This window comes from Schistocerca piceifrons, chromosome 7 (assembly GCF_021461385.2).
Source record: "Schistocerca piceifrons isolate TAMUIC-IGC-003096 chromosome 7, iqSchPice1.1, whole genome shotgun sequence".
NCBI lineage: Eukaryota > Metazoa > Arthropoda > Insecta > Orthoptera > Acrididae > Schistocerca > Schistocerca piceifrons.
In genome coordinates this window covers 15,159,975-15,172,164 of record NC_060144.1, presented here as the reverse complement: position 1 = coordinate 15,172,164, position 12,190 = coordinate 15,159,975, and the positions used below count along the sequence as shown (strand labels likewise).

General features: G+C 39.4%; 1 protein-coding gene across 1 annotated transcript in view; it reads right to left on the bottom strand.

The window, feature by feature from the left end:
* Window positions 1-5,496, bottom strand: part of LOC124804675 (calumenin) — a 33,699-nt gene extending 28,203 nt beyond the window's left edge. The window contains exons 1-3 of the mRNA XM_047264920.1: window positions 5,342-5,496; window positions 2,206-2,321; window positions 1,999-2,126 (exon numbers count right to left, since the gene is read on the bottom strand). Of these exons, the coding sequence (XP_047120876.1) occupies window positions 1,999-2,126; window positions 2,206-2,319 (242 nt within the window). The 5' untranslated portion in view covers window positions 2,320-2,321; window positions 5,342-5,496. The remainder of the gene's footprint in view (window positions 1-1,998; window positions 2,127-2,205; window positions 2,322-5,341) is intronic.
* Window positions 5,497-12,190: the final 6,694 nt, after the last annotated feature.

Here is a 12,190-nt window from a genome sequence, read left to right as displayed (position 1 = left end):
GCAAGACTTGCCCATCCACCACTTCCTATTCCAGTCCTGTGACAGGCTTATCCTATCCCATCACAGGTCATGTCATGTATGAAAGCAGCAATGTCATATACCAGTTCTGCTGCAGTCACTGCATAACTTCTTATATTGATATGACTACCAATCAGCTGTCCACCAGGATGAACAACCACTGCCCAACTGTGAACAAGAGCAAAGTAGATAATCCTGCGCCACAACATGCAGCTGAACATAACGTGCTTGATTTCAATGGTTGCTTCAATACTTGAGCCATCTGGATCCTGCCCTCCACCACCAGCTTAACTGTACTGCGATGATGGGAGTTATCCTTATAACACAATCTCCGCTTCCAAAATTATCCGGCCTCATCCTATGGTAACATACGTCCCCACTCCCTAAACCTAACAGTTTCCACCCCTCTGTCCTATCACCTATTCTGTCTGTCCTATCACTGTTCTCATCTTCCACCCTCTGTGTGCAAGACTCTTTGCCTACACAGCCACTCATCTTTCCTCCCTTCTCTCCTTTTTCGCTCCGTTCCTCCTCTCCCTCCACACCTCCAAACACTGTGCCTGTTGGCAGTCTAGCCCCAGCCCACACTGCCAGACAGCACACTTCTCTCGCCCAACCCATACACTGTTATCCTTTACCCTTCCCCGTAACATTATTTCCTTTCCTTACATTGTTGATGTTCCTCATTCGAGTTTTCACTATATGATTTTGTTTGAAATTAAAAACCTGAGTTTTCAAGAATAAGCTGTAACAGTTTTTGGCTTGTTGCGTACAAATTATTAGGACTTTTTCTTATCCTATTCACGTATGGAGTGTGGGAAGGATAATTACATAAACACCTTTGTTACCACAGTAATCACATTACTCTTGTCTTCACAGTTTCTATGGAAGCAATAGGTAGGTTTAAGAATATTCCAGAAATCATCAATTTAGGTTGGTTCTGGAAACTGAGTAGGCTTTCATGGAGCATTTTGCATATATCTTCAAGAGTCTGCCAGTTGATTTCTTTCAGCACCTACTTGACACTCTCCCATGGGTCAAACAAACCTGTGAACATTTGTGCTGCCATGTACATGTTCAACATTCTCAGTTAGATGCTGGCACTGACCCCACATACTTGGCAATATTCTAGGACACGGTGCAAAAGTGTTTTGTAAGGAATCTCCTTTGCAGATTGATTGCATTCTCCTAACTGTCCACCAATTGATCGAAATCTACCACATTTTACCTACGATGAGGCTATGCAATTGTTCCGTGTCATATCCCTACAAATTGTTACCGTAGGTATTTGAGCTGAGTGATGTCAACTGTGACTTATTCATATTTTAGTCACAGAATACTACCTTTTTTTTAGTTTTGTGAAACACACTATTTTACATTATTGAAAATTTTCAGCAAGTTGCCAATCTATGCAACACATTGAAGTCCTATCAAGATCAGTCTCAATATTTGTACAGCTTTTTTCTGTGTGCACTTCCTTATAGATAACTATATCATCTGCAAAAAGGCTGATGTTACTATTAGTATTGTCTGGTTAGCTTGGAGGTCATTCTGTTCAAATTAACTCATTACATTTGAACTCAGAATACATTCTATGATTATATGGAACACACACACACACACACACACACACACACACACACACACACACACCTTACTTTCATATCTCACACTGAACTCTGTCAACACTGCTCTGCTACACGTTGCCACTTCCCCTGATCTAGTCTCTTACTATGACTTATCAAATGTATCCCACAGTTCCCCCCCCCCCCCCCCCATTTTGTTTTCTGGTAGTGTTTCTGACCATCAATAGCCTTAATCTACAGTGTAGCCAGTTGTCAAAATTTACCAGACGAAGACAACAGAAACCAAGAAACCAGTTCCAGAATCAGTACATGCACTCAAGTATCCGAGTTTTACATATTGTTTGTGTTAATGATCATGTAGTTAATCTTAGTTCCTCAACTGGAAGCTCCTTACCCCAATCTCCTTTTGCTTTCTTCAGGTGACAGCTGATCAAATGTCTTTGCCTCTTCTCCCAAGAATGCTTCATGGTCATACTGGGTATTATGCTCTGCATTCTGGTAATGTTCCTGATCACTCAGATCCTAATAAAAGGAAGTTTTCCATTTAGTGAAATTAAGATACATATATTATTCTCATAAATTATATGTGAATATAACTTACATTGTTCAAGACTCTGTCTTTTTTTTCTTTGTCTTCTGGTTTTGGAATGGCCAGAGCTACACTGATAACCAGAAGTAGAAATGCTGAACGGTACATCTTACCAACACACGTCATTTCTGGGAAAAAGACAAAAATAATTCAAATTTAAATAAATCTTCTAAATGTCATAACAAGCTAACAGAAAAAAAAGGGACTGATTAACAAGAACACAATCAGAGTTTTATATAGTATCTAAATCAGCCAACAACACAAGTGCTGATTTGGTGGTGGTAAATCTTGACCTTCCTCTGATCTATGAACTGACTTACCCAGTCAGTTATAGCAGGACCCACAGTTTGACACTGGCTTTGTACCATGGTGCAATTCAACAGCATGTGCAAGGAGATCCATTATCATATCCTTGATTTTATTTCACTACTATTCCATCACAAGCAATGTAAGATCAATCACTGTACCATACATTATGCTCTGTTGTATGTCATTATGTAATTGTTACGCATCTGTTGTTTGTTGCAGTACTAACCACGAATTAAGTGAAGATAGCACAGAGATTAGAAATTTCTGATCATGCCCATACTGCAGTTAGGGTGGAGGCAGTCACCTCTAATGGTGCAACGATGGTGGAGGTGGGAGAGAAGAGACACACAACTCTGGATGTGAAAACAATAAAGAGACTGCGTGCGAATTTGTTGCGTACAGGTTCAGTTATTCAGCAAAGAGGTGATGGACCCCCAAAGAGAGTTTTCACTGAAGGTAAAACCAGCAGTGTTGCAGCATATGAACAAAGTCCCTGAGACAATATCAGAGGGAAACTAGGTTAACATATAGTTCAGGTGGTTGACTGACTGGAGACAGTGATTGACTGGAGACAGTGGAAATCGCACTTTGTCCAAGCATTGTCACTTGAAGGCTGTGATGTTAATGGAGTTTGCTGAATCCACATTACAACTGATGGAAGACAAACCAGATGTTGCGGTCAGACAAAGCCGTGTTCCATATGGGTGGGTTCATAAATTGCCATAACTGCCATTACTGCAGTCTAAGTAACTACAGTCCTGAAGTTATGACTGAAAAACTGCAGCATGTCCTTCATTGACTGTAGTGTGGTATTCATGATGATGTTCTAATCAGTACAATGGGGCACCTCCCCTGTTTGCAGTGATTTCATGAGAATGGCTTGACAATGCTTTTCCAGGTATTGGACATCGTGGAAATGAGAGGCCACCGAGAAGTCGAATGACACCACTCAATTTTTTTCTTCTGGGGTTAGTTGTAAGTATATGCCATAAAACTGCCTGACTTGGCCACTTCAGAAGCAGTCATCAGGTAAGAGCATGCGCAGGTACCAAATGATATGTTGCAACGGTCTGTCACGAATGATGCACTCAGACTGGAAAAATGTGTTACTAATGCTGGTGCCTATGTGGAATACGAAATTGAAAGGATCACAGTACACAACAGAATTGAAAGCACAAGCCACAACAAAACTCTCAAAGACACATGAATGCCTACTGGAAAGCTCTTCTACGTTCACTGCCCTCTTCCAATTGACAGACATAACCAGTAATCATAGGAGATGTCCAATTAAGAGGGAAATTGGAAATTTATTGAGCTTTTGCTAAGTACATAAATCTAGTCTATATTTAAATAATAAGACAGGAGCACATATAGAAAAGTTCTGATAAACTATACAGAGAAACTGAATCTCATGGACAATGTGAGCAATTGATGAATTCTTTTAAGTTTGATGATATACGATACATAAATGTTGCCTGGCCTGTTTTTGTTTGTATGTTTAGTGGTAAACATCAGTACTGCATTTTGTTTATAGTATGCCATTTATTTATTGTGGGTTGTGGCTTAGATAGCGCTGTTTACTAGACCCAAACAGATCTAGTGAAGATCGTGATCCATTGGGAGGAAGAATATTTTGGATCATGTACTACACTAGAAGTATATATATGTTCCTTTATAAGCCTGCAATCCAGACTGAACTGTATCATAGCCAGATGACTATGTCAGGCTGGAATGAAGAAGTCTAGTGTGAGTTGGCACAGCCAGTAAAATGGACATTATACATTTGAGTATTCATTCCAGTTACATCTGCATTTCTGATCAAAACTCCTACTTTCCCATTTTAGTACAATACATTAAAGTTTTTATGCATCTGAGGGGGTTAATAAGAAAATTCCCAGTTCAAGCCCATCAATTTATCGACACAGTATGAAGCTGTTAAAAAGCCTGATACAGATGACATTGGAAGATAGATTTAACAATCATGGGGAGAAGACAAAGCAACCTGTAACATTATAATGTGTGGAGAGAATACCACACAGGAATGAAGGGACAAAGGCGGAAATATACAAAACTGGACACATCCCTATCATGACAGCAACGGCTTAACAGAAAACTACGCACAGAAAATTAAACATGTGCGAGTTTTTATGGGTATTATGTACATAAAGAGAAATCAACAATTGTTACCGTAACCTTATGCACCAAGTCATTTCCGTATTGTACAATTGTTCTTACATTTAACAAAATGTGGCTGAAATTACTGAAACAGAGTACGGAAGAGTGAGAGCGGCAATGAAGGGTGGGGCTCGCGAACGAGAGCCAGGGCATTTTCTAGCATGGCATGCATCGGAGAACTTTTGGTTGAAGTCAGTACCAAATGGTATTTTATTCTGGCCAACACCCTGTCAATAGGCAAGTCGCTGAATACTGAGCACTCGGCAGGCTTTTCACATCAGTGAAGGAAACGTCAGAAAATACTTCGCTGTCTGAATTGTCTCCGCGTTAACATGAAATGTTTTGGGTACAAAAACTGTCAGAAAAACCAAGATCGGCAACGTTTCGCAGCTCTTAATCAATTTAGTATCCTGCTTCCGTGATGCGGACAGCAGTTGGTAATTAAGACTTTCACTACATAAGGTACTTTAAAAGTGTCACTGAGACACATACATACGTAAAATCTTTATCCGCTGAACATTATATGACATAACGAAAACTTTTACGCCTAATGGCTCGACTTTCCAAGTGCAGTGAATTTAAATACACGAAGTCTTTAATATTTACGGATTTCCAGAGTAAGACAATGACACAAAAATACGTTGCTTTATTTTCTGAAACGTACCTTCAATAACAATATAAATATTTCCAACTCATAAATTCACAAAACCCACCGCGCGAATTCTCCACGTTCACTTGTTTTACTGTCAAGTTCCAACTCAGCTTGCAGGGTAGCCAACGGCGGTGGTCGAAACTTCTTCGTCACAGTCTATAGCACAGTCTAATGTTAGACTGTGGTCTATAGTATTTATTTATTTATTTAGTCCTTCAAATCCCATATGTATAGAATATATACAAGGATCTTGGACATGGTTAGGTATTTACAAGATAAAATACAGTTTGTATTGCAATCCTAAGGACTAGATATTGAAGTAATTTAGCAAAGATTCATACATACAACAAACATTACAGGCAACATACATGGTAGAATATTAATAATGCATCTTTATTTTTGTTGTTTGGCTTTTATATATTCTGTCAGACTGTAAAAGCAATGATCAATTAAATATGCCTTTACTTCAGCCTTAAAACTGCAGAGTTTACCTATTTATTTAATATGCTTAGGTAGGTTATTGAAAATCTTTATCCCAGTATGTAGTGTGCCTTTTTGGCACAATGATGTTCTCACCTGTTTCATATGAAGGTCAGATTTTTGCCTTGTATTGTGTGCACGTATATCTTCATTTTTTAATAAGATATCTGGTTCCAGGGAAGCGTCCTGGGACCTCTGCTGTTCCTGATCTATATAAATGACCTGGGTGACAATCTGAGCAGTTCTCTTAGGTTGTTCGCAGATGATGCTGTAATTTACCGTCTAGTAAGGTCATCCGAAGACCAGTATCAGTTGCAAAGCGATTTAGAAAAGATTACTGTATGGTGTGGCAGGTGGCAGTTGACGCTAAATAACGAAAAGTGTGAGGTGATCCACATGAGTTCCAAAAGAAATCCGTTGGAATTCGATTACTCGATAAATAGTACAATTCTCAAGACTGTCAATTCAACTAAGTACCTGGGTGTTAAAATTACGAACAACTTCAGTTGGAAGGGGAAGGCGAGCCAAAGGTTGCGTTTCATTGGCAGGACACTTAGAAGATGCAACAAGTCCACTAAAGAGACAGCTTACACTACACTCGTTCGTCCTCTGTTAGAATATTGCTGTGCGGTGTGGGATCCTTACCAGGTGGGATTGACGGAGGACATCGAAAGGGTGCAAAAAAGGGCAGCTCGTTTTGTATTATCACGTAGTAGGGGAGAGAGTGTGGCAGATATGATACGCGAGTTGGAATGGAAGTCATTAAAGCAAAAACGTTTTTCGTCGTGGCGCGGATCTATTTACGAAATTTCAGTCACCAACTTTCTCTTCCGAATGCGAAAATATTTTGCTGAGCCCAACCTACATAGGTAGGAATGATCATCAAAATAAAATAAGAGAAATCAGAGCTTGAGCAGAAAGGTTTAGGTGTTCGTTTTTCTTGCGCGCTGTTCGGGAGTGGAATGGCAGAGAGATGGTATGATTGTGGTACGATGAACCCTCTGCCAAGCACTTAAATGTGAATTGCAGAGTATTCAAGTAGATGTAGATGTAGGGTGTCTCTTGATATATTGTTTGATGAAAACTGATGTTTCGTAGATAAAAATGCAAGGAAGAGGAAGAACTGACAGTTTTTTGAATATGGGTCTGCATGATTTTGTATTGTTTACCCCTTCAATAATTCTTAATATTCTCTTTTGCACCCTGAAAAGTTAATATTTGTTGGTGTATTGCCCCAGAAGATTATGCCATATTTAATTACAGAATGCACATAGGAGTAGTATACATTTAACATGCTGGCTTTGCTGCAACAAGTTTTTAAGATCCGTATCATGTGACAGGTTTTGCTTCGTTTTCTTTGCAAATATTCAATGTGTACCACCCATTTTGTGTTGCTCTGGAGCCAGCGTCCCAGAAATTTAGTGCTGTCAACACTTTCAAGAACTCTGTCCCTAAGTTTGGGTGGTGTCTTCCTTTTACATTATAGAAGTTCAGTGCTACTGTCTTTTCTTTGTTTATAATTAGCTTGTTGTAGCTGAACCTACACTGTTCATTGTTTGGATAGCGGAGTCTTTTAGTTTTTCTTTTTGAACGCCAGTCGAAAGTCAACATCGCACATGCGTGCGAGAGTAGCCGTTAGGAGCTGATGCATTCCTCACACGAAGATTCGATTTTTTCGCTAATGGTCTTTGTTGTACTCTTGTCTTCCACGACATATTTGTGTACCGTGTACGGTTTTGGTGGAAGCATTAATACGACTTTCAGTACACACTACGAAAATTAACAGAAATAGCACAAAGCATAATGAGTAGAAGTGAAATAATGTAGATAGTACAAGTGAGATCCAAACACTAAAGAGAATGGAATTTGGTACCTAAAATAAAAGCTAATTGTGTGTTTGCTAACTGCAAGCATTCCATGTGTTATTATGTTACTTTAGTTGTAGGTTGGGCGATTCAGTTTACTTAGAAAGTAACTTGAGGGGCAGAAGTAAGTGGCAAAGAAGTGCAGGGATACAATGCACAGACATCATAAGGAAACTATTTTGTCCCCTGTAATCTCCCAGTCCAGGACTCTACAGGAATTCCAGACTAAGGAAATAAATACGCCAGAAACATGAAAAATTTTAATGAAGCCGCTGTATCAGTAACAACTCTAATAGCTACTGTGTGGATACTCTAACAGAATGTTCACTAAATATGTTAAACATACGTGTAACTGATAGTTACAGATGAATGTATCCTCAGTGTACTTGTGGTTCAGTGTACAGTCATGGACAGAAATATACTTGTTCAGTGTATCATGTGGTTCATATACATGGTACTGCATTATAGATATAGAAAATATTGTGTGCCTATGTTGTCTGTAAATTTTTCACAGTGTCTCTACCCACGATTAAAAAGAGTGTAATAATGCAATTACAGAAGACTGCAACAGTAGAGACAGGACATGGGGGAAAGGCTAATTAAGTCATATTGTATGTATAATAAGAGTAATGTTACAGATCAGGCTTTAAAGAAATGTAAGGTGATGCTGGAATCCTTATAACCACAAATTAAGTCACATACAATACACAGCACCAATGAACCTATGATCTAATTACAGTATTAAAACATTTCAACCTGTCACTATCAGAAATAATGAAAATTTATCAAGTTACTAGCATAATAAGGTATTAAAATCGTTTCTGTTTGTCGAAAAGAAGTGCAAGTGTAAACAAACTCCCTTCATCACTAGTATGATACTATGTGGATTTCAAAGTGTTATCATAAAGATAGCGTTAATGTGGCTAATGCTACTGTTTGTTCACAGCATTTTAAATCAGCCGATTTTGCCTGGTAGTTGCTTGTGGAGCTGTAGAATATACCCAGCAGAAAAGTTCTGAAACCAGATGCTGTACCGAGCATGAATCTGCCGGGTGGTTCATGTTTTTGTACTGGTGCTGAATGACAATTAAAACAAAGCTGGGAAGACTTGTATCAGGCGAGAGCGAGTCTGAGAAGGGCGCTGGAAACATTTGGAAACTTGCCATCCAAGACACTGAAGGTCGATCAATCTACGTTAACTGATACTACGAACCCAGAAAATCAATAACTGTGTCAGCTCAGAAACTGAGTGAAGAGATTAAAGAATAGAATCTAAAAACTTGAAACTATGTGCAGCGCTTTAAAAGCGAAAGACACAGTTATGAGAGAAAAACTGAAGTCCTTTCGTCAGAGACAAACGGAGAGTCAATTGGCTTCTAATAATCTAGTATCTAATACAGTGAAGGATGTTTTGAAGATTTTCTCAGAAACTCAGATCAGCTGTTTGCTCTCTGGAAAGAAGAAAAGAGAGGACATATGCAAAGCAGTGACAATTTTTTCTATCCCGAGGAAGTGCTATACCTTCTTGAGGAACAGACTCGATTTTCCACTACATGAAGTTTCAACTTTGAAGAGATGGTAGTCACAGTCGTTCCATTGTAGCCTGGGGGTGTTGACTAATGTGTTATATTTGATGAAAGCCAAGGGACGATCATTTTCTGACATCGAGCACGTGATGTATTGTCTTTTTACGACCGTCTATGGAAGTGTGACATTTAATGAAGTGAAGGAATGTGTTGTATGTCCACACAGTAATGTTCTTGTTGTTGTGCTTCATGGACTTTGTTCAGGGTAGAAACATGCGATATTTTATGACTTTGACATTCAGATGGCAGATGCGCTTCTAAACTCAACAGTTTCCTCGAATCATAATGTAGGCTATAATGTGACCTTGGGCCGAAAAATCAATTTGTGGGGACAACCTGCATCCCAATCACGTCAGTTCATGTTTCCCACATCCACGGGATCCAGCGAAAAAATTGTATTTTCAGATGTCTCTCACTTGTATAAATTACTTCGCAATCACTTTCTTGACAAAGGCATAAAGCTTTCCGATGGGAAAGTTAGTACGAAAGTGCCAATCGAGAAACTCCTATCATTAGTTAAATGGTAATTATAATGTGTTCCAAACTGTCACAATTTCTTCTCAGTGTCAAACATTCAAAATAAGAGAGCGGCAACGTGTATATCTAGCCTTGCAACTGTTTTCAAATATAACTGCTGAAGCAATTCATTACCTGTTGCCGGAAGAAGAGGAAACGGCAGACTTCTTTCAACTTTTCAGCGAATCTTTTCACATTCCGAATTCTCGTACAGTGGTCGACAAAAAGACATTAGCGGAACTAAAGAGTAACTCCAGAAAACCAATACTCAACAAAACGTATTCTTGCTGTGAGAAAATACAGATTAGCAACAGAAAGTAGCGACTGATATTCCAGCAAGGACTGTTAACATCAGTTAATTCTTTATTTTACCTCAGACGAAAGTACATTTTAACAGAAGGGTTGAACCAGGAAGGCCTCATAAATTTGTTTTCTCAAATTAGTGAGGTAGGTCGTTTTTATCAACATGCTCCTACGAAAGAAGTGAAACATCGCCTACGTTTGTTGCTTCTGGGAAAGAATGCTCATGACATTCCATTGTCGAACATATCGTATGTTCAAATGGAAGAACAGCAATTCCTCTCATCGAGTTTGCTTTGTGGAATCCTGCCTGATATGTCTAAAGCACTGGCCATGCTAGATGGGGAAGAACACACACAGGTTATAAGTTTTGGCTGCGAGGCTTCTGCACCATCTGCTGTGACAGATGATGTTGAATGCTCAGCAAAAGGATTCAGATATCTGGCAGGCTATATTGTACGTTGTGCTGCAGAACGTGATAACATACTGGGGGCATCGTTAAGTGAATTACTTTGCCCTCCTCCAATGTCCCTATCTGGGTAGAATTTCTATTCCGAGGTTTGTTAGTACCATCTGACAAGTGGATGCAACATATATCAGAATCTGAGCTCCTGTTCAACAAGGATAATGGAACTGACACACTGTCAAAAGAAAAAAAAAACATTCATAAGAGATTAGCCAACGTGACTTAGCAGAAATATGCTGAAGTGGCGCTGGAGGCAATTGAAATATTTTTATGGACCTGACTGAACTTTTATTAGAGTATGCTACTCCAATATTAAATTAAAAAGAGAGAAAGCAGCAGCATCACAGAGGCGGAAATCCCGACAATGGTGCTCCTCACCAGAAGGCGGGATCTAAGGAAGTAAGTAACTGACAACAAACAATGCGTAAATGGTAAATTCTGTTTGTTGAGTAACCTAGTTTGTGACGGCGCCACACAACTTCGCATCCCTCACTCGCAGCTCTGTTTCGATGCTGACGTCGTTCCAGTGGCCAATAGCACGTCCTTTCGCTTCAGGCCTAACCTTCATAGAATAACCATGTGGTTTCCAAAGTTGCCAATGACAGAAATACAGCAAAGATGGTCAGTGGCAATATACTCCTCTTTTTGTGATGAGTGCCTCACGATCTAATGTCAAGTGTGTATGAGTGACTGAAATGAGGACTGTACAACCACAGGTAACCTTCTCGACTATAGCGACTCTATACAATCATTCCTTAAGTGCAGCAGAACACATAGGTTGTTAGAGTTCCTTGACCACAGCTATGAACTTTTTACAAAGAACTGACCATAAAATATATGACCCAGTCTGTATAGCCACAGTCACCATTAATGAAGTTAAAAATAAAGGGTGGTTCAAAAAGAGCCCCAGTCTTGAATCGGCTGGTAAATTCTTCTTTGTCAGTTAGTTACATTGTTTTGATTCATTTCTATTTCCAGGAAACATTCTGACTGTTCACTCGGTTTCAATTTCTCGCATTTGGTGTCTAACCATTGAGCTATTCAATTGTATATAGCGTATGCTAATCGTGAAAACGTGTTATCAGAATTTACAAAGTTAAGCAGCAGCTGTTAGGCAACATCGCGCGATTCTCGGGCGTAATGAGCCACCAAATGAATCAACAGTTTGCAGTCTTATGAAAAAGTTTTTTGAGACGGGTTCAGCACTGAACCTTGAAAGACCTTGGCGTCATCTTTCTGGCTGAGTGGTTCATGGCAATGTTGCTGTTAGCCCGATTTTTCTTCTTCTTCCGTGTCCGGATGCACCAATTATATCTTCCCATCCCATTAATTAGCAACGTAGATTGCTTTGTCATTGACATTCAAAATATCATCTTTAGTGCATGTTATAGACATATCTGGGCAGATCAGTAGGTGGTCCAAGTCCTGTATTGCTCCGCATTCACACCTATCGCTATCACTGTAACCCCATTTAAATAGGTTTGATTTGCACCCAGTTACTCCAGTGCGCAGCCCGATGAAATCAGTTCGTTACCGTTCCCAACACTGGGCTTAAGCTTTTCTTCAGTATGGAGAATTCTCCCATATAATCTCCATTAACGGCCCTATAAAAGTCACTTGATGTAGCAGCTGAAAGTGACAGATCACC